The sequence below is a fragment of the Mytilus edulis genome, chromosome 12, assembly GCF_963676685.1.
Source record: "Mytilus edulis chromosome 12, xbMytEdul2.2, whole genome shotgun sequence".
Classification (NCBI taxonomy): Eukaryota; Metazoa; Mollusca; class Bivalvia; order Mytilida; family Mytilidae; genus Mytilus; species Mytilus edulis.
The window spans coordinates 31,684,377-31,705,669 of NC_092355.1; the positions used below are offsets into that span (position 1 = coordinate 31,684,377).

The 21,293-nt window shown below is 31.9% G+C and overlaps 1 protein-coding gene across 2 annotated transcripts in view; it reads right to left on the bottom strand.

Annotated features, from left to right (window-relative positions):
- LOC139498255 (solute carrier organic anion transporter family member 5A1-like) overlaps window positions 1-21,293 on the bottom strand; it is an 85,387-nt gene that overhangs the window by 3,017 nt on the left and 61,077 nt on the right. For both annotated transcript variants that reach the window (XM_071286626.1, XM_071286625.1), the window contains exons 4-10: window positions 19,726-19,890; window positions 10,448-10,528; window positions 5,611-5,737; window positions 3,612-3,807; window positions 2,434-2,618; window positions 1,529-1,593; window positions 513-641 (exon numbers count right to left, since the gene is read on the bottom strand). In XM_071286626.1, coding sequence (XP_071142727.1) covers window positions 513-641; window positions 1,529-1,593; window positions 2,434-2,618; window positions 3,612-3,807; window positions 5,611-5,737; window positions 10,448-10,528; window positions 19,726-19,890 — 948 coding nt within the window. The remainder of the gene's footprint in view (window positions 1-512; window positions 642-1,528; window positions 1,594-2,433; window positions 2,619-3,611; window positions 3,808-5,610; window positions 5,738-10,447; window positions 10,529-19,725; window positions 19,891-21,293) is intronic.

Sequence of the window (21,293 nt, forward strand, 5' to 3'; positions counted from 1 at the left end):
TAAAATCTGCTTCTCCACAAATTTAATGAAAAACTATGAGTTTAATATTTCAATAAAGTTCAATAAACATTTCTACAGCTGGTCAGAACCAGTTTGAAAGCTGTTCTATTTTATTACAGAAAATGATTTATCTCCCTTAGGCTGCTTCTCTAATTATCTTTTAATTATTGGATCAATCTTCCTATTTCTTCAGTCAGATCGATTTTCTTACTGAGGACTTTGTATCATCTACTTTTAGTGTTTTTAGATGCACTTACGATGATAGAAACATACTGATTACTGTAAATTCAGAAATTATTGCAATTTTTGATGAATTAACAAATAAAAAAATCCAATTTTTGCAATTTTAGGAAAAGATATCTAAATGTGTGTTCTTATTATTGCAAAACTCAAGTTGTCACATTATAAGCATTAATAAAAAACCTCATAACAATTTCTAAATTTATAGTATTTTACAAACATAACAAGAATGATCTGTTTATTTGGTTTTACTAATATATATGAGTACATACCAACATATTTATATCTAAACTGTACAATATCATACAACAAACATGAACCATGATTTCCACACTTTGTATTCCAAACGAGACATGAGGTATCTATTGTATTACCAAACATGATAGGAGCTGGAATATAGGCTGAAAATACAAATAACAACATTTAAGATGGTACATAACACTATAGGAAGATGACTGTTTTAATCACATTCTATAGTAAAGGAAATATTAAGCTTCTCAATGATCAAAACTAGTGTTTTTCAAACCGCTCTATATATCCAATTTTTCAATAAAGTGTGTGGTTCAAGTTTTTTTATTTTTTTTATTTTTGTCAAAGGGTCAAAGTAAATATCTGGCAAAATTTTATGAGAATTAAACAAGCCAAATGATTGTAGTCAAGGTGTTTTGTACCACCCCAATTTCTTATCCCAAACGAAAAATGGATCCTCTTCAAATTATTCACTTCTATAAATAAGGTAGTTTGTTTTCTCATTAGAATCTAAATTTTTCATGTTGGGGGTTTTCATGGCTGACTAAACAGTAGCATTTCTTCTCATTGTTGTAGGCCTTAAAGTGACCTATAATTGCTTTTATCCAAGTCATTTGAACTCTGGTGGATAGTTGTCTTGTTGGCAATGATACCACATCTCTTTATTTTTATAATGTAGTATTTATTGTATTTTCAAACATGACAGAAGCAGGAATAAAGGCTTAATCAGAAAAAGAAAACATTTAGGGTTTGCCATATGGTACAATTTCTAAAACTGAATGTAATAATTTAAGGTGTAGAGCCAGGAATGCTATTTAAAGGTTTTTTTTTTATATACTTCAATTATGAAAGTTAATCTAAAGGGTATGTATGCACTCCTCAAGGAATGATATTTAAAGATATTAAATGAATATTGTAAATTTTTATTGAAAAGTGAAGCATATGGTTAATAAAGAAAAATTCTAAACAAAATATTTAAGGGAGGGTGGCGCCACTGTTCATTTTTTTTAAAAATCCAAAAATTTCGCAGAATTATTACCAAACAGTCTCAATATCACAAACTGTAAGCCCAAAGCAAAACTCTTCTCTTCTTCGTGAACAGACCTACAAAATAAAAAATAAAAATATTGAGACAAAGGCATACATTTTCATAAATGTATATCAATATCAACACATATCAGTATCACTTTCCAAACTTTGTGGGGATTTTTTTACATAGAGATTTTCGGAAGAACAAAGTTTGTAATTGTTTTCATCTTTAGTTTGGTAAAAAAAAAAAAAAATTCTTTAAAATATCATGACCAGCATTTACAAAATATAACTATAGGTCAATACTCCTATGTTTTGGTGCCCCACATCCCTTTTTTATTTTTATTTACAATAAGTTGAAAGTATGTATGTTTGTTTGTCATTTTTGGGCCTTTATAGCTGACTATATATATGCAGTATTGGCTTTGCTCATTGTTAAAGGCTGTATGGTGATCTATAAATTTATAGTTGTTTATTTCTGTGTCATTTGGTCTCTTGAGGAGAGTTGTCTCATTGGCAATCATACCACATCTTCTTTTTTATATGTTGGTGCTTAACATTACTTTCAGCTATTTGGCTATACCATTGTTGCCAAGTTTTATTGGTGGAGTACCCAATAACTGGAACACTGGCAGTCTACAATAATTGATATAAGAGTAGATAACTCTTACCTCAAAGTCACCATTAATAAAGGCATCTGTGTACCAGCCACAGTGAAGGTCACAATCACAAGTAGAAAGAGGAATGGATAAATATTATGACAATAAGTAATACAAGGGAAGATAACACTTACCTCAAGGTCACCATTAATAAAGGCATCTGTGTACCAGCCACAGTGAAGGTCACAACCACAAGTAGAAAGAGGAATGGATAAATATTATGACAATAAGTAATACAAGGGAAGATAACACTTACCTCAAGGTCACCATTAATAAAGGCATCTGTGTACCAGCCACAGTGAAGGTCACAACCACAAGTAGAAAGAGGAATGGATAAAGATTATGACATGTTGATTTACATGGACCATTGGTTGCCACAGGTGACACAATGACTTCTGGTGATACAGGATTATCCATGATACATGTACAGCCACTGAAATTCTGGAAAAAGAAAGAAAAGGAAACATGTAATAAATCGGATATTTATTCTTATCTGAAATCTGCACTAAGGACAAAATGAACATAAGTTCCTTTTCTTCCCTTAAAATTCTTTTGAATGCAGTTTGTATTCATTTATTGTGAGTTATGTGTTGCACAAGGTTTTATTTATCTTCTGATGTTTTTTGGACTACTGTTTGTTTGCTCTTTCATTACGCCATGGAATGGCTGTCCTTTTTCTAGCGATCTTATGACCGTCTCCGTGGTAATGATACACAATGTTTTCATTCATATGAAAAAAAAAGAGACGTATTATGATTGTCAATGGAACAAATTTCTACCAGAGACCAAAAGTAGACATGAAAACAACTATTTTACATTGATATGGTCCAGAGCATGCATGAGTTGCCTTCTAATCAATAACACAGCAATTTCATTATTATTTGTTTGTTATAAAAATTGGTGGATTTGGTGGTTGCAGGTAAACCAGGAATTCCAATGTTAAAAAAATTGCAAATTTTTCATATGGTTGTATGTAGACTTTAGCAAAACCACAACATAAAAATCTCAATACTCCGACGAAAGTAAATGAATTCACAGTATTTGCTTCTAAGAATTTCAGGGCTTGCACTGCACTCTTACTAGCTTTTTGTTTTAATAAAAAAGGTTAAAATAGCAACAACAAAAAATACTGAGAAAGCAAGAATGCTGTAAATTCAGAAATTATTGCACACATTTATCATGTTTATTATTGAAATTTTGTCATTTAAGCCAAATTGTGATTTTAATTTTTGCGACATTGAAATATAAAATTCTGTTTAATTCATATAAAAAAAAATCTAAATGTGAGTTTAAATTATTGTGAAAATAACCCTGTCATATTTTTCACAGTTATAAAATCATAACATTAATTTCTGAATTTACAGTAATCCAATGTCTATAAAACATTATTGGTACCAATGTACTATGTCTTAATGTTCCCATGAAGTGCCCTACCATGAGTTTTTCCTCTGGTGTGATGTAGCTATAGAACCTTGTACATCCAGCGTGACATGGAGAGAAATATGTGATCCCATTAATACCACAGATAGGTTGTGATTCTCTCTGGGAACAATCACAGTTCATGTTACATGTAGAGGTCAGGTTAGCTTCTGCATTATCTAAGTCAAAACCATAATCATCAAAATCAGTACTGAAAAAATAAAATACATTTATCTTTTATTAAAATATTTAATGTACATGTACAATGATTTCTATCCTTCCTTATTATCTTAACAGTATTGGCCATTAAGGCATTAACACTTTTTTTACTTCATACTTTATTTCACCTTTTTTTTTTACAAGTATGTGTCACCACTGATCATGCTGATGAGTCTTTTGTAGATGAAATGTATGTTTTGTGTAAAAATTGTATAAGCCTGATATCTGTGATGAGTTTTTTATAAGCATTTCTGTAAAGCACTAGAATCTCTTACAATGCATGTCTCATTTTATAATTTATTTTTTTTAATATCTTTTTGGAGCATTGGTCAAATAAATAATACCTTCTTCAATGCCAGGATTAATTATCTATGACTCAAAACAATCATATTTAAAATCTTTGTAACCCCCTGCTCCAAAAATCAAATCACAAATTCCTAAGCAGTTGCCATAATTATTCTCTTCAATATATCAATTACAATTTTATATTTTAGTTTAATATATAACAATTATCCTAGGTTTGTGCTATTCTAAAACAACAAATGACATAATCGACTAAGATCCAATATAAAAATTCATTATTAATTGAAAAAGAAATTGCAAAATATATTGTAAAGATGACATTATGAAATGCACTTCTCAGAACATTGCACATTCTCATGACTGAAAGTATGCACTTTCATGACTTTAATCTCTTATTGATTTTTAAAGTAGATTCAATTTGATCTTTATTCAAAATTTGCATCCATTAATTTCCACTAAGTGTAAAACTCATTTCATATTTTTTTCTCTAAGGAATAGATATTTAATTAATTTTGAGACATAGGACTACATCAGTTACATCAGGGGTTATAACTGAACACGAAATTGTTAATGAATGTATTGGTTTTATACAAGGCTTGCGTCCTGTATTTTCATGTAATAGACGTATGTGTCATAATAATTACACTATGACTAATATATAAAGCTAAAAGAGATTTCAAGCCTTGAATCTTTTTCTCCAAAATATGACAAAATCTCTTGGTGTTAAATAGAAAATTTGGACATAAATGTTTTAAACTTTTAGGCCCACTTCCTGTGTCAAACATCAAATTTTTGTAAGGTTTTTTATACCTGCTTCAAAACGGATTCTAATTTCATAAATTCATTTTTATCATAATAGCAACATTATCTCTTATACCACAGGAAACGTAGCCCGTTGTGACTTTCAAAAGTCATTATTGACCTAACAAATAGCCAATGAAAATGTACCAGTTTTGTATCATATTGCAGGTGGAATACTAAATGAACACATTTTTCCTATCTCATAATTATATAACACTCAGGTCAGACTGATAATAGAAATATTTATTCATGAGAAAAATAGTAACAGACCACAGACATACATTCCATTGCACAATCAATTAGTTTATTGAACAAATCTTCTTTTGATATTCCTATTTTTTCATCAACAATGCAATGTGAAATATATCATGACTGTTTATAAAATATATTTTGGATCATTTTAAAGTGTTTTTAAATTATCAAGCTAATTAAAAACAAGAATGTGTCCCAAGTACGTGCGGATGTCCCATCCGCACTATTATTTTCCATGTTCAGTGGACCGTGAAAATGGGGGTAAAATCTCTAATTTGGCATTAAAATTGGAAAGATCAAGTTGATTTGACTTCAACTTCATCAAAAACTACCTCAACCAAAAACTTTAAACTGAAGCGGGACGGACCAACGGAGAGATGGATGCACAGACAAGAAAACATAATGCCCATTAATGGGACATAAAAACATTAATATTTACCTGTTAACATAAGCATGATATGGAAATGTAGCCCCTGCCATCTTGACATTTTCACAACCAAGCACCATAAACAAAACAAAACCAGACAGAGCCAGAGCATCTAGCACCAATGCCAACTTTATAGCACCTGAAAAAAATACACAATAAAATTAATTTCTTAAACAAAATACTATAATAACACTTTTGTTCAGGAAACATAGGATATTAATACTACTTCCCAGCCTTAGTTTTTGTGTAGTGTTTAATTATCTGTACTTTATAGTTGACATGGATTTCCATTGTGTAGACTGTTGTCTCTTTATTGGTGGGTCTCCTGTTTAGTTCTCTGAGTAATGGTTTGTAGACTGTTGTCTCTTAATTGTAGTGTTTTGTAGACTATGGTGGGTTTTGTTTAATTTCTATGTAGAGTTTTGTGGACTGTTGTGTCTTTATTGGTGGGTCTCCTGTTTCGTTTTATGTGTAATGTTTTGTGAACGATTGTGTCTTTATTGGTGGGTCTCCTGTTTAGTTTTCTGTGTAATGTTTTGTGAACTGTTGTGTCTTTATTGGTGGGTCTCCTGTTTAGTTTTCTGTGTAATGTTTTGTGGACTGTTGTGTCTTTATTGGTGGGTCTCCTGTTTAGTTTTATGTGTAATGGTTTGTGAACTGTTGTGTCTTTATTGGTGGGTCTCCTGTTTAGTTTTCTGAGTAATGGTTTGTAGACTGTTGTCTCTTAATTGTAGTGTTTTCCTGTTTAGTGTTTTGTAGACTATGCTGGGTTTTGTTTAATTTTTATGTAGAGTTTTGTGGACTGTTGTGTCTTTATTGGTGGGTCTCCTGTTTAGTTTTCTGTGTAATGTTTTGTGGACTGTTGCGTCTTTATTGGTGGGTCTCCTGTTTAGTTTTCGGTGTAATGTTTTGTGAACTGTTGTGTCTTTATTGGTGGGTCTCCTGTTTAGTTTTATGTTTAATGTTTTGTGAACTGTTGTGTCTTTATTGGTGGGTCTCCTGTTTAGTTTTATGTGTAATGTTTTGTGAACTGTTGTGTCTTTATTGGTGGGTCTCCTGTTTAGTTTTCTGTGTAATGTTTTGTGAACTGTTGTGTCTTTATTGTTGGGTCTCCTGTTTAGTTTTATGTGTAATGTTTTGTGGACAGTTGTGTCTTTATTGGTGGGTCTCCTGTTTAGTTTTCTGTGTAATGTTTTGTGAACTGTTGTGTCTTTATTGGTGGGTCTCCTGTTTCGTTTGATGTGTAATGTTTTGTGGACAGTTGTGTCTTTATTGGTGGGTCTCCTGTTTAGTTTTATGTGTAATGTTTTGTGAACTGTTGTGTCTTTATTGGTGGGTCTCCTGTTTAGTTTTCTGTGTAATGTTTTGTGAACTGTTGTGTCTTTATTGTTGGGTCTCCTGTTTAGTTTTATGTGTAATGTTTTGTGGACAGTTGTGTCTTTATTGGTGGGTCTCCTGTTTAGTTTTCTGTGTAGAGTTTTGTGAACTGTTGTGTCTTTATTGGTGGGTCTCCTGTTTAGTTTTCTGTTAATGTTTTGTGGACAGTTGTGTCTTTATTGGTGGGTCTCCTGTTTAGTTTTCTGTGTAGAGTTTTGTGAACTGTTGTGTCTTTATTGGTGGGTCTCCTGTTTAGTTTTCTGTTAATGTTTTGTGGACAGTTGTGTCTTTATTGGTGGGTCTCCTGTTTAGTTTTCTGTGTAATGTTTTGTGAACTGTTGTCTCTTTATTGGTGGGTCTCCTGTTTAGTTTTCTGAGTAATGGTTTGTAGACTGTTGTCTCTTAATTGTAGTGTTTTCCTGTTTAGTGTTTTGTAGACTATGGTGGGTTTTGTTTAATTTCTATGTAGAGTTTTGTGGACTGTTGTGTCTTTATTGGTGGGTCTCCTGTTTAGTTTTCTGTGTAATGTTTTGTGGACTGTTGCGTCTTTATTGGTGGGTCTCCTGTTTAGTGTTCGGTGTAATGTTTTGTGAACTGTTGTGTCTTTATTGGTGGGTCTCCTGTTAAGTTTTCTGTGTAATGTTTTGTGGACTGTTGTGTCTTTATTGGTGGGTCTCCTGTTTAGTTTTATGTGTAATGGTTTGTGAACTGTTGTGTCTTTATTGGTGGGTCTCCTGTTTAGTTTTCTGAGTAATGGTTTGTAGACTGTTGTCTCTTAATTGTAGTGTTTTCCTGTTTAGTGTTTTGTAGACTATGCTGGGTTTTGTTTAATTTTTATGTAGAGTTTTGTGGACTGTTGTGTCTTTATTGGTGGGTCTCCTGTTTAGTTTTCTGTGTAATGTTTTGTGGACTGTTGTGTCTTTATTGGTGGGTCTCCTGTTTAGTTTTCTGTGTAGAGTTTTGTGAACTGTTGTGTCTTTATTGGTGGGTCTCCTGTTTAGTTTTCTGTTAATGTTTTGTGGACAGTTGTGTCTTTATTGGTGGGTCTCCTGTTTAGTTTTCTGTGTAATGTTTTGTGAACTGTTGTGTCTTTATTGGTGGGTCTCCTGTTTAGTTTTCTGTGTAATGTTTTGTGGACTGTTGTCTCTTTATTGGTGGGTCTCCTGTTTAGTTTTCTGAGTAATGGTTTGTAGACTGTTGTCTCTTAATTGTAGTGTTTTCCTGTTTAGTGTTTTGTAGACTATGGTGGGTTTTGTTTAATTTCTATGTAGAGTTTTGTGGACTGTTGTGTCTTTATTGGTGGGTCTCCTGTTTAGTTTTCTGTGTAATGTTTTGTGGACTGTTGCGTCTTTATTGGTGGGTCTCCTGTTTAGTGTTCGGTGTAATGTTTTGTGAACTGTTGTGTCTTTATTGGTGGGTCTCCTGTTAAGTTTTCTGTGTAATGTTTTGTGGACTGTTGTGTCTTTATTGGTGGGTCTCCTGTTTAGTTTTCTGTGTAATGTTTTGTGGACTGTTGTGTCTTTTTTGGTGGGTCTCATGTTTAGTTTTCTGTGTAATGTTTTGTGGACTGTTGTGTCTTTATTGGTGGGTCTCACGTTTAGTTTTCTGTGTAATGTTTTGTAGACAGTTGTCTCTTTATTGGTGGGTCTCCTATTTAGTTTTTTTAGACTGTTGCCTCTGAATTGTAGTGTTATGTTGACTTTTGCACATAATTAACTTATACTTTAAATTTTGATAGCAGAATTTGTTTGTTAACTTAAAAACAATATCGACTTTATGAAATAATTGCGGAATTTACAGTAAGTATTCTATTCTAATTCCAACTATACCACAGTAAACCTACTTCTGATTGACCCTAATCTAAACAACTATGTTATCTTGTTCTGATATCAATTTATCGACAAACTAAACAACTGAGGTTAACATATCCTTTGTTTCAATGTTTGTCTGTCATGTCTTTAGTTATCACACTAATGTCCAGACAAGATCGAATTTAAGTATCATTTAGAAACCACAGTAACCTACTTCTGATTGACCCTAATCTAAACAACTATGTTATCTTGTTCTGATATCAATTTATCGACAAACTAAACAACTGAGGTTAACATATCCTTTGTTTCAAAGTTTGTCTGTCATGTCTTTAGTTATCACACTAATGTCCAGACAAGATCGAATTTAAGTATCATTTAGAAACAATGATGTGGCTTAAGTAAGATCAATAGATCAAATACTGAAGATTCTTTTTCTTATGCGTCATAGATCTGCTTTTTTCCTTCTGACACAAATGATGCCCCTTTTTTGCATATATTTACAAATGTAACACTAAAAAGGGGCATAACTTGAGAACAGTGAAAGTGATGCCCCCATCCCCAAATTGGAACTTGATCTGGGTTTTTTTTCTTTCGGTAATCAGCATTGTTAAGTTTCAGAAAATTTGGTTGAGGCAAAGTATTACGTAGAAAAACAATGATGTAGTTTAAGTAAGATCAATAGATCAAATACTGAAGATTCTTTTTGTTGTGTCATATAGATAAGCTTTTTTCTTTCAACACATTTCCCCTCTTTTATATATATAACGATATAAAGGGGCATAACTTGAGAACAGTAAAAGTTGTCCTCCCCCCTAAATTTGAACTTGATCTGTGTTTTTTTTAATGTTTTTTTTGGTCATAAGCATTGTGTCCAAGTTTCATTACATTTAATTGAGGCAAACTAAAGTTGGAGAACAGAATTCGATTTTGGGATGACGTTACTCTTAAAGTTAATTACCCCTCCCATGACAGCTAGGGCATAAAAGTATTAAGAATTCAAAATAACTGGCATGTCACATATTTTGTCCCTTAAATGTTAGCTTAACCTTTTGGAAACTATGTCAGAAATAATTCGTGCAAGTCAGTAGCAGATCCAGAAATTTTCATAAGTGGGGGCCCACTGGCTGCCTAAGAGGGGGCTCCATTGTTTCGCGCTTCAGTGAATCCCTATTTATAAGCAACCTTTTTTCTCAAAAGGGGGAGCCCGGACCCCCTGGGCCCCCCTAAATCCGCCTCTGCAGGTCGAAAGTATGTCAACCTTTCTAAATCACTTATTGCACAATTATTTGCAGAGACATTGAATAAATATTGTATTGAAGTCACAGTACACTTAACCTTGATCAAAACAACTATGTTATCATAATTATCTTGTTCTGATTTAATTTATCTATAAAACAAACAATTGAGGTTAACTTATCTCAAATGTTTGTCTGTAATCAACATACTTACATGACTTTACTGTATAGTGGAAAAATTTAGAAAGGAGTTTATTTTAACTAATTTCTTCTCAATTAAGATAAAATCACCAAAAAAAATCCTTACGCTTAATTTGACTTCAAAGGAAGATAAGAATCAAACATTAGGTTTAGCCTTAGGAATTCTAAAATAAAAACACTCCATGAAAATAAACCATTTTACAATGTTATAATAGTGTGATCTACCTTTAGGATGTAGCTGGAATCTTTTTAATATAAAACCTCCGACCAGTATACCAACTACAGCACCCGGTATACCTATACCACCTGAAAATACAAAAAAGTTGCAACATTAAATAATTATTATAAATGAATTGATGCATGGAAATTACATAGAGAGACGACAATGCACAAATATTACAACAAGAAATTAAATTGCAATTTCTATTTCATTCTCAGTTTTTTCCATTGCAAATTTTTACATGAAGGAAGGGAAAAGCTTTTCATGCTGTAGGCCAAACAAAGTTAACTCACATACTACTTTGTTTGGCCTAACAGCATGAGAAGCTTTTCCCTACCCATACCTACCCTAATTTTATTCCAAACCTTCAAGTGTTTTTTTACCATTTTTGGTTAAGCACTGTTAAAGTCACAATATGTTTCTACCGTAGACTCAATGCAAAAATATATCAAACTTTTTTTTCAGTATGTGGTTATATTTACACACATACCTTTTTGTTTGGCGTAAAGCAACAAGTTAAAATCAATTTGAAAATGTGACAAATTTCAAGACACTTACACCACAAATGATGGTCTCAAATTGTGAATTCAAGCAATGAAATCGGTGACCGATTTTAAATGACTGATTTATTGGTGTGTTTCTTTCAGATGTTTTGAATTGAACATTATATAAACAATTCAACTATTCAGCTAACACATTGCCATTTAATTCAATTTGCAACAAACAAATTGCCAATTGTTTTTGCAAACCATCAAATGATCAAATACAATATTGCTATCTTGTAATAGTACTCACTGTACAGAACACAAAGAAATTACACTTTGAAGTTATCGTGGAAGATTAGAAAAACATTGGGCCATAACTTAGATCTAAAATTAATATAGTCTTTCAAATCATCTCCATTTTCCACATTGAAAACCAGAATTGTGGAATATACTTCAATATAAAAAGATACAATTTTATTATCAACTTTTTGTTTCAAGGGTTTTGCAGATTTAAAAGTGCACTTGTACTCTAGATCTAGCCATGACGAAATTGAATTTTAATTTGATTCATTACCAATAGTGCAAGACCCTCATGGGTAGTCAAGTTTATTAAAACACCCCTGGATTCATTAAAATATACATTAAAAATTATATAATTCCTAACAAAGAATAAACTTTTTTTTCTCAAATGATTATTTGACCTTCATAAACATGATAAATGTCAACTTGTTTTGACCCAGTTCTGTGACAAAATTGTTGACTTTCCTAATGTTATGATTATATTTTACTATATATGTCATAAGTGGCATTTCACAAATAACATTCCATGATTACATATTTGATAAGCTGAACCAAAAAACAAAACACCTCAACTTTTTCTTGTACCCAAGAACCTCATGTAAGATTTATCAAGTCCAATTGCATTTAAAGGTTATGTACGCTTCTGTTTTCTGTCATGCAAACACTTGTTAATTTTCTAAGAGTTCTATGACATATACAAAATGTAGTTCCAATTAGAAATATTTGCAATTGAAAACTTCAATTTCATGATCAAATTAATTAGCGAAAAATATAAAAGCACAAATAGGCAGCATCCTTTGAAATTATTCAACAACAACAAAAACTGTGCAAAGCATGCTATCTTCCTAAGAAAAAAAGATAAAAGGTTGTCTTATTAACTTCTTAAGAAAATCATAGATAAAAGTAGCTTTACTTGAATAAACTGATGTGCAACTCAGTCTTTAGGGAGCTACCATTTGATTTTTATGGGGGGGGGGGGGGCTAGGATGAAAAATTTTGTCCTGCATTTTTTTTTTTGCTGTAATCTCTGTCCTGCCTTTTTATTTTTCACTCTGTTCGGTCCTGCTTTTTTTTTAGTTTATCCTTATTTTTAATACCTAAATTGTAGTCCTGACTTTTTTTTTTTTGCAAGTGTCTCATCCTGCCTTTTTTTTTTACTCAAAACTCCTGTCCTGCCTATTTTTTTTTAATTTCATCCTAGCCCCCCCCCCCCATAAAAAATCAAATGGTAGCTCCCTTATGTCATAATTTGCCAAGGACACAAATGACATAAACAAGCAAAATTATAAAGAAGACAAATTAAATAGTGCAACAACTTTTATGCATCCGATCTAACAATTTCTAATGAGGAACATTTTGGAACACATTAAAAATATCAAAACGGACAAGAAATTTACAAATCACTTCTTTGTTTCATATCATATGTATGTAGGAAGAGTTCTGACCTGGAAATCCAGAGGTCCCGAAATTCTAAAAAAAAGAAAGAATTCCCAGAACCCAAAAGGATCAATCCGGAAAATCACAGTCTTAAAAACATCCGATCCTGACGTCCTGCCCCCCCCCCCCCCACTCCACCCCCCCCCCCCCCCCCCACCCCTTTTCCCCTCATACCCTCATATAAAATAAGACGTTGTGATACCATTAACAATGAAACATCTTTCCACCAGAAACCAAATGACACAGAAATTAACAACTATAGGTCATTGTACAGCCTTCAGCAATGAGCAAAACACACAGTCAGCTATAAAAGGTCAAATTAATAGAACTGAATCAATAAATCTGTTACATAAAATTTAAGGAGAAAACAATTCATAAACTGTAAACATTGATTCTCAAAACTTTCCTCCATTACTAGGCGACCTCTGATAGAACCACTGTTTTCATTAATACTAACAAGTACTTTTACTTAAAACAGAACTAATGAAATGAGTATAACCAGACAACATCTAATGTATTGTGAAGAATCCCGTGATGAAGTAGCTGACAGCCTATGATCCTGATCTGTACATACTAATAACTTAATGGTTTATATCCATTTAATTGTCAATATACAAGCTAATGCTTCTTTGATTGGCACAAGGAGTCCCTGAATATGACAGATAGGGAGAGAATATGCTGAGGTGCATGATATTCATAGATTGTTCTTACTTACTGTAGACATTAATTGCTTAATGGTGTCAGGGTGTCTTGGTCAGTTTATGAATACTTAAACGGTCAAGGACAAGGAGAGATGATGGAGATACATAGATGATAGAGAATATGCTGAGGTGCATAATATTCCTTAATTGTTCATACTTAGAACTATTGAACGACATTGTTAAATGATGTCAGGGCGTCTTGGCCATGGTCAGTTCATGATTACATAAGTAATATAGTATGGTCAAGGACAGAATTATATAAAGGTCACTTCTATTATGGCGGCAATATAGAGAGGATATGGAGATATAAACTTAAGAATATATATTGTGAGGTGCATGATATTTAAAATTGTTTTAACTGTATAATTATGGTACAGACATTGCTAAATGGTGTCAGAGTGTCTTGGTCAGTTCGTAAATACTAAAAGTATTGTATTATAGTAGAGAATTATATATATTATATATACAGAAACACTTGCTTTAAAGGTCAAATTTATTTAGTGAAAACATTTGTGGTCAGCTCAATGAGCTCATCCTTCTCTTGTCCAGTTATTATACCTTTTCATTTTATTAGCTTATCTTACATTTGTCTTAAATGCCATTTGTTATTTTTAAGTTCTTCTTCAACTTGGCATACTGTGGTGAGAGGTCTTCAACAATAAATAAAGAGACTTTCGACCTTACACATGTTACAACAAGATGAATGTCTGTCAGACAAAAATTCATCAAATTCCAATAGACAGTTGATACTTAAATTTCTCTTTACCAAAAAAAAAGAAAGAAAATGCTTACCTACCTATCCACTGTCAATTAGGAGATAACTGTATTGTATTTTAAGCTCCGACGGCATCAATTGGGGATTTGATGGTCGCAAATTAAGTTTACTGGCGACGCGTTAGCGGAGACAGTAAACGGGTATTTGCGACCATCTAATCCCAAATTGATGCCGTCGGAGCTTAAAATACAATATTGTTATCTCCATTCTAATGAAACTGACAGAAAACAACGTTAAAACATGTATTTAAAATCTGTCATATGCCGTCTGCGCTTGCGCGTACGTCCCATAGCATCAATGGTCAATTGATGCCATGTAAGAAAGTGACGTTATCCAATCAAAATGAACGTTACAAACGTTGTTGCATTAGAATGTTTGGTAGGGTTTGGGCAAACCAAAATATTTTAAAGTGTTGCCCAATAATCCTTGGCAAGGAAAACTGGCAATCCTAGTTAATTAAGTTAAAGGTTGCACTTTGTAAATACATCTGCTTCTCAAAACATGCATCTTTTGGCGAGATCTTGAATATTCATAGAAAATTAATTTTGTTTACATACTGGTTCCCAGTTATGCTCTCTGTGTTCCATCTCACAGAGACATAACTTGGGAATGTTACCAGTAAATAAACATGTGCATATTGTTTACATTGAAATCTGTGATAACCTTTCATTTGAGGTAGGGGTAGCTAAGAAAATTACTGTTAGTTTAAACTCTGAGAAGTTCAGGGCATATAAACGTTGAAAATATGCCGCACAGCCCTATATTTTGACCTTTGAAAAAAATTGTAGTGCGTATGAACTTTCAATTCTAGGATAAGATTTTTTTCAAAACTTCAGAGTAAAAGTGGTACAGTTTTAGCCGTAAAAGGAATTCCTATGGGAAATTGCATTGTCAATATTTACGGAAATGCAACCTATAAAAGTACCTGACTCACCAAATCAAAGCTTTCTGTCATTTGTTCTATCAGGAAAGTCAACTGTACTTTATGTACTTCGGACATTTAAAGCACTGTGCTTGAAATTTCTTCATTTACAAAGTTTTTACATAAATCATTGAACCCGAATCCTTTAAAGTTAAAGTAGCATCATATCCTTAATTGGACAATTTTTTCTTTTAATTTTTCCATCCTTAACTTTTTTTTTATCAACATAAATAAAATATCAAATTCAACTCAAAATTGGCAGAAAAAAAAATTCAACAACATTTTTAAAGAAATGGTTCCATAAAAGAACTAACTCCAATTATTATCAAGTAAAACATATATTTGTAAGCCATAAAAGATATAGCAAAGAAACTTTCTAAGTTATCATCAATTAACATGATTAAAATGTCTCCTTACACTAGCAGTTTTTGGGCTGTGAAAATATGTGCTCTTTTACTTGGCAATAATCAATAATGTGTACATAAAACTAATTGAAAAAATAGGAAATAAATAAAACTGTGAACAAGAATGAGACAGTAAGTCAAACAGTTTGCCAAAAAAAAAAAAATTCATAAACTACAAAGGTCACAATAAGAACATTTAAGGAATGACTGTAATATTTTTTCTGTCTATGAACAAATAACATAAAAAATTTGGTGCACACTGAATAACGCGCTTAGCGGGTTATTTAACAGTGTGCACTACATTTTTTATGATATTTCCAATAGACAGAAAAAATATTACAGTAATTTCTTATAATTTAATTCTAAATTCCATTTTAAACCGTACAAAACCATAAAAAAACGTTGATGATGTCACGGTCACATGACTAAATTATGTCTATGGGCTCATAACAAAATAACGTAAACCAGTCAGAAGACGTGTTACATCCAAAATTAAATTATTTGATAATATGCAAGCTTCTATCAATATTGCAAGCAAACTGAATAACCCTATAGATCTGATGGCCGATCTTTTCATAATATGGCAAGCAAACTGCATTCTAACAAAATGGAAAATTCTTCATAACTGTCTATTTTTTTAAGTTTGAATATAATATTGGTTCAAATTGATAAAGAAAGGACATAAATTTATCTTTTTATTCCACAAAAGCAAAAAAAGCAAAAAATTAATAAATTAAACATGTCAAATAACAAAATTACTGATAGTAGGTGAACTTTATAAAACATCCTTATCTCTCATTTAGTTTAATTATCAGATGAAATAAGTAGCTTATACAAAGTAGTAAGATCAAATCAGCAAAACTTTCAAATTTGGTCAGATGTAAATAAAAAATGTACTAGGTCTTTTCTTAAAGAAAGTTCTTAATTAGCCCCTGGAATATAACTAACGTTATTTCAAGTATTGAACAAAATTCCAAAGTGTACAATAACTTGAATAAGGATCCAATGTAATTCCTAAGAGCTAAAGGTAATAAACAACCATGAAAATATATAGTAAAACACTCATAGTCATAAAACCAAGTATTAAGAATGTCAAAGTATTGGGAAAAAAGTCAATAATGTGGAGCCGTAATGGAAATGTTTTCCGTATAATTCACATGACAATATAATATAGTCTGTAAGATGTTTGATTCCATACGTTTACTTAAGGAACGGAAATTGAATTACCTCGTCGTCTAAGGTCATTATAAACTGTTACTCAATATATCGGTGACAAATTATGGTAAACGGGATGAATCGGCTGATGTTTCTCTTTGTTTAATGTATTTACTATGTACAGCGAATGAAAATTTTTCAAACCCATACATGATATTGTAAATTCAGAAATTTGTGCATGCATTTATCAGGGTCTGGAAAGAGTTTACTGAATAGAAAAAAGGCAAAAAATATTGGTTGATTATATAAGGAATCACATGCACTGAAGCAGCCTGAAAGCAGTCAGTGCCCCTCCCCCCCCCCTCCCCCTCTTATGAAAATTTCAGAATGTAGACTGAGTAGACATTTAAGATTAAACAAAAGAAACTTGTCCAATTAAGTACGTGAAACATTAAGATGATGCAGGACAAGTTCCACAAGACAATACTGAATTCATAGTTATTCTGTTATTCTTCCAAATTATTTTCATTTTAACACTTTCAAGAGAGTTTTATCACTGAAACATTTTAATGAAGGGATAGCAATTTTCTAGCACTTATATTAATTATCCAATAAACATGATAAATATAATCATTATAATATAAATGAAACTCAACAGCATTTTCCAGGAGGGTGTTCTACATTATTAAAGAATATTGTTACATACTATTGATGGACTTCTATAAATCTACATGTCCCGCGGACACGATTTCAAATTCCAATTTTTCGCTACTTGTAAAGACAATATATATTTAATTCAATGACATTTTCCCTTCAGAGCAAACCATACTTTGAAGAGAGTTTTATCATATTTTAATGAATGGGATCAGTGATTTTCTAGAATAATATATTATCATGTGTACATGGTGTATAATCATTATTTCATAATTAATCCAATCGGCATTTTCCTAGAAGGGGTTCTACGTTATTAACATACTAATGATGGACTTCTAATCTACAAGTTCTGTGGACACGATTTCAAATTTCCATTTCACCACATATAAAAACAATATATATAATTCAATGACGATTCCCCTTCAGAGTAAACATAATCATCTATTGTCGTATTGACAAATATAATACTCATCTCTCAAAGGGTCTATATTACACAAAATTCCATCAATATATGCAGGCAAGGGATTATAATTAAATTGTATGGAAACTTAATATATGAGGGTGTGGATGAGGTTTAGATGTTGCTTAGTCTTTAGTTGTCTATGTTGTGTCTTGTGTGCTATTGTTTGTCTGTTTGTCTTTTTCATTTTTAGCCATTGTGTTGTCAGTTTATTTCAATCTCTTGGTTACAAAGTCCCTCTCATGCTCTGGTTTCTTTCACCCCTCTTTTAGAGCGAAGAGAATGAGTAAAAGTGAAGAATAAAGGGTCCAAAAAATAAAGAATACAGAAAAAAATAAGCAACACAAGTAAAAAAAGAGATTATTGGGGTGCTTCCTGCTACAATACAAAAGAATAGAGAATAAATTTGGGCAAAATTACTAAGTATAGACTAAAATGACAAATAGAAAGAATAGAAATATGGAATTCCATCCAAACCCTCTTATATGATGGAAGAGAAATTTCCTGATGATGTTTACAAAATGTGACAATAACCATGATAACCAGGAGAGTAAACCACTCCAGTGTACATAAAGATAGGAGACAAAATTAAATGTACAGTGAAACCTGTTTTAAACCGAACCACTTCAGGACTTAAGATTGTGTTTCGGTTTTGGTCAATGTTTGGTTTTATCAGGTTCACAGGAATACAATTTGATATGATGGTGATTAAGCACATGTTTGGTTAATACAGGTCTTCGGTTTATGCCAGATTTGGTTTAGCCAGGTTTCACTGTACATATATCTAACTTTGCTTTCGGGCCGATTTAAATATAAAATTCACTAAACGGTATTTTCAATTCATCAATATTTTATAAAGTAAATTGTTTTGGTTGAAAATAAAATCAAACTTTTAAGGAATGACTGTAATATTTTTTCTGTCTATGAAGAAATAACATAAAAAATTTGGTGCAAACTGAATAACGCGCGTAGCGGGTTATTTAACAGTGTGCACCACATTTTTTAAGTTATTTTGAATAGACAGAAAAAATATTACGTCATTTCTTATAATTTAATTCTAAATTCCATTTTAAACCGTAGAAAACCATGAAAAAACGTTGATGACGTTGCGGTCAAATGACTAAATTATGTCTATGGGCTCATAACAAAATAACGTCAGCCAATCAGAAGACGTGTTACATCCAAAATTAAATTATTCCTATATGAAAACAAATATATCCAAACTGATTAAAAAGGTGTAATATCTTGAATTCTGATCATTATTCCAGATCTTAGGTTATTTAAACAAAATAAATATATGTTTTATTGCTTTTCAACAAGAAATTAACTGACTTTGTCAAAAATACAATTTGCACTGCACCCAAACCTAGTTGAGGATTATGTAGGATTTAACAGGTGTTTTGGTTTGCAAAACAATACAAAGGTTTGAATGCTGATAAATATGTCAGGATTGTTGTCATTTGTTTATGTAATTTATACATGTTTCTCGTTATTTTATATAAATTTTTAAAATAGACCGTTGGTTTACCGTTAGAATGGTTTAACACTAGTAATTTTGGGACCCTTTTTTATAGCTTGTTGTTCAGTGTGAGCCAAGGCTCCATGCTGAAGGCCGTACATTGACCTATAATCATGATAATGGTTTACTTTTATAAATTGTTATTTGGATGGAGAGTTGTCTCATTGGCACTCATTATATGATTCATACCACATCTTCCTATATCTACAAGTACAGTATCGGCCCATTTCAGCTCTGTTCAGAATTAAATCAGCCATGGTGAAAAAGAAGAAGAGTATAATTCTTCCACATTCTATAACTGTGCTTATAAACTGGTGTTTCCGACAGCTGTACCGCTTCCTTTGACCCTTTTGGAAAATTAAGCTAACATATATGTCTTTTTCCTAGATTTCAAAAGATGCAACATTTTAAATAATTCTATTCCCCACTTAACAACTAGGAAATAATATTTTAAGTTGACCTTTGACTTACCTGTGAAAAGATTGGCCATTGACTTAGATGTACCAAACTGTGTCTCTAAATATTTTGGAAGGAAGACGACAAATCCACTAACAATAGCAATCTCACAACAAATACCAAGACTGGTCAACACGTAAATCTTATTCTTTAATAAGTTCAACATCGAACGAGGAATGTCTGAAAAAAAAAAAAATTGTAAAAGTTCAGCCGTAAATACATGAAATAAACATGTAAAAAATATTAGAAAATTTTTTGTAGAATTTGTTTTGAACTGCTATAAATTCAAATTCGAGTGTGCATTTATTTTTGTAATATTTGAAAAACGGACAAAATATGACATTTAATCAATTATATATGTATAGACAAATGATAAATGCATACAAATGAAGCTATCTAATTTCAAATAAGTGTTTTTATTTTTGTGAAACCTATCTCATCTTAATCAACTTTAATAGGAAAACAAGGCCAAATAAAAATATATGTGTGGTTCCAGTTACATACTTTTGAAAAATAGGGTCGGTAGGTCGGCAAATTTTATTTATTTTTTTCTAAATTTTATTTAGGATTGTCAAAATCCGGAAAAAAATCGTGTGTTTACCGAAATTGTTTCCAGTATTACACATATCAATACCAGAAGTCAGCCAGTTTAAAAGTGTTTGGTTGCAAAATAAAGACAGTCATTTACGTTTTTCATTAATTTTGTTGCATTTTGACAACAAATTGTTATGAATTCTTGCATTTTACCAATAACAGATACTTCTTATGGAGATTCAAATGACAGAAATCTACGAATTTTATATTATTTTAATTCACAATCCTCAAAATCAGATCTTTTGAAATTTATTTTTCAGAAATGAAAAAAAAGTTCTAGGGTCGGTCGGGTTTCTGGAACCACACATATATTTTTATTTGGCCCAAAACAAAACATCTGAATTTGCAGTTTTGTAGAATTCACTTGTCATAAAATAAAAGTAATAATTCAGTAGATTCTTTGATCAACAAGGAAGTAAAAATATCAAAAGGATTTTTCTGCAGGCTCAGCACCGAACAAGGAAAGTCTGAAATAATTAGAGATGTTGATCTCCTCAGTCCTGCAATGATAGTCGCTGAACTGACAACAGTCACAACACTTATGCGCTTTGTTAAACGCTTTTAATTAGGTAACAAAGGTTAGACAATCCTATGTGTTAACAGTTTATTTTTATCAATTAATGAATAGAAAATGCCTAAAAACTAAAAGTTTTTAATTGGCTATACTGTCTGTCAGGCAATGAAGAAAAATGTCTATAAATTCAAAAGTACACACTCTTCACAGACTTCAGAAAGTTCAGAGCAAGCAAATATAAATGAAGGAGTAGTTTAACAATGTGCTTGCTGTATAGTCATGATATATTATATATAGTATTTTTTGAAAACTAGAGGGTCCAAGGACCCTGTGTCGCTCACCTGATATTTTTATTTACAATTGTTGCATGATAAATGCAACTGTTGTACTGTCATTTAGTTTCAGAGATATAATACTAAAAAGTGCATTTGAAACCTATGTTTTATTTCAGCCATGTGGGCAGGCAGGGTCATCA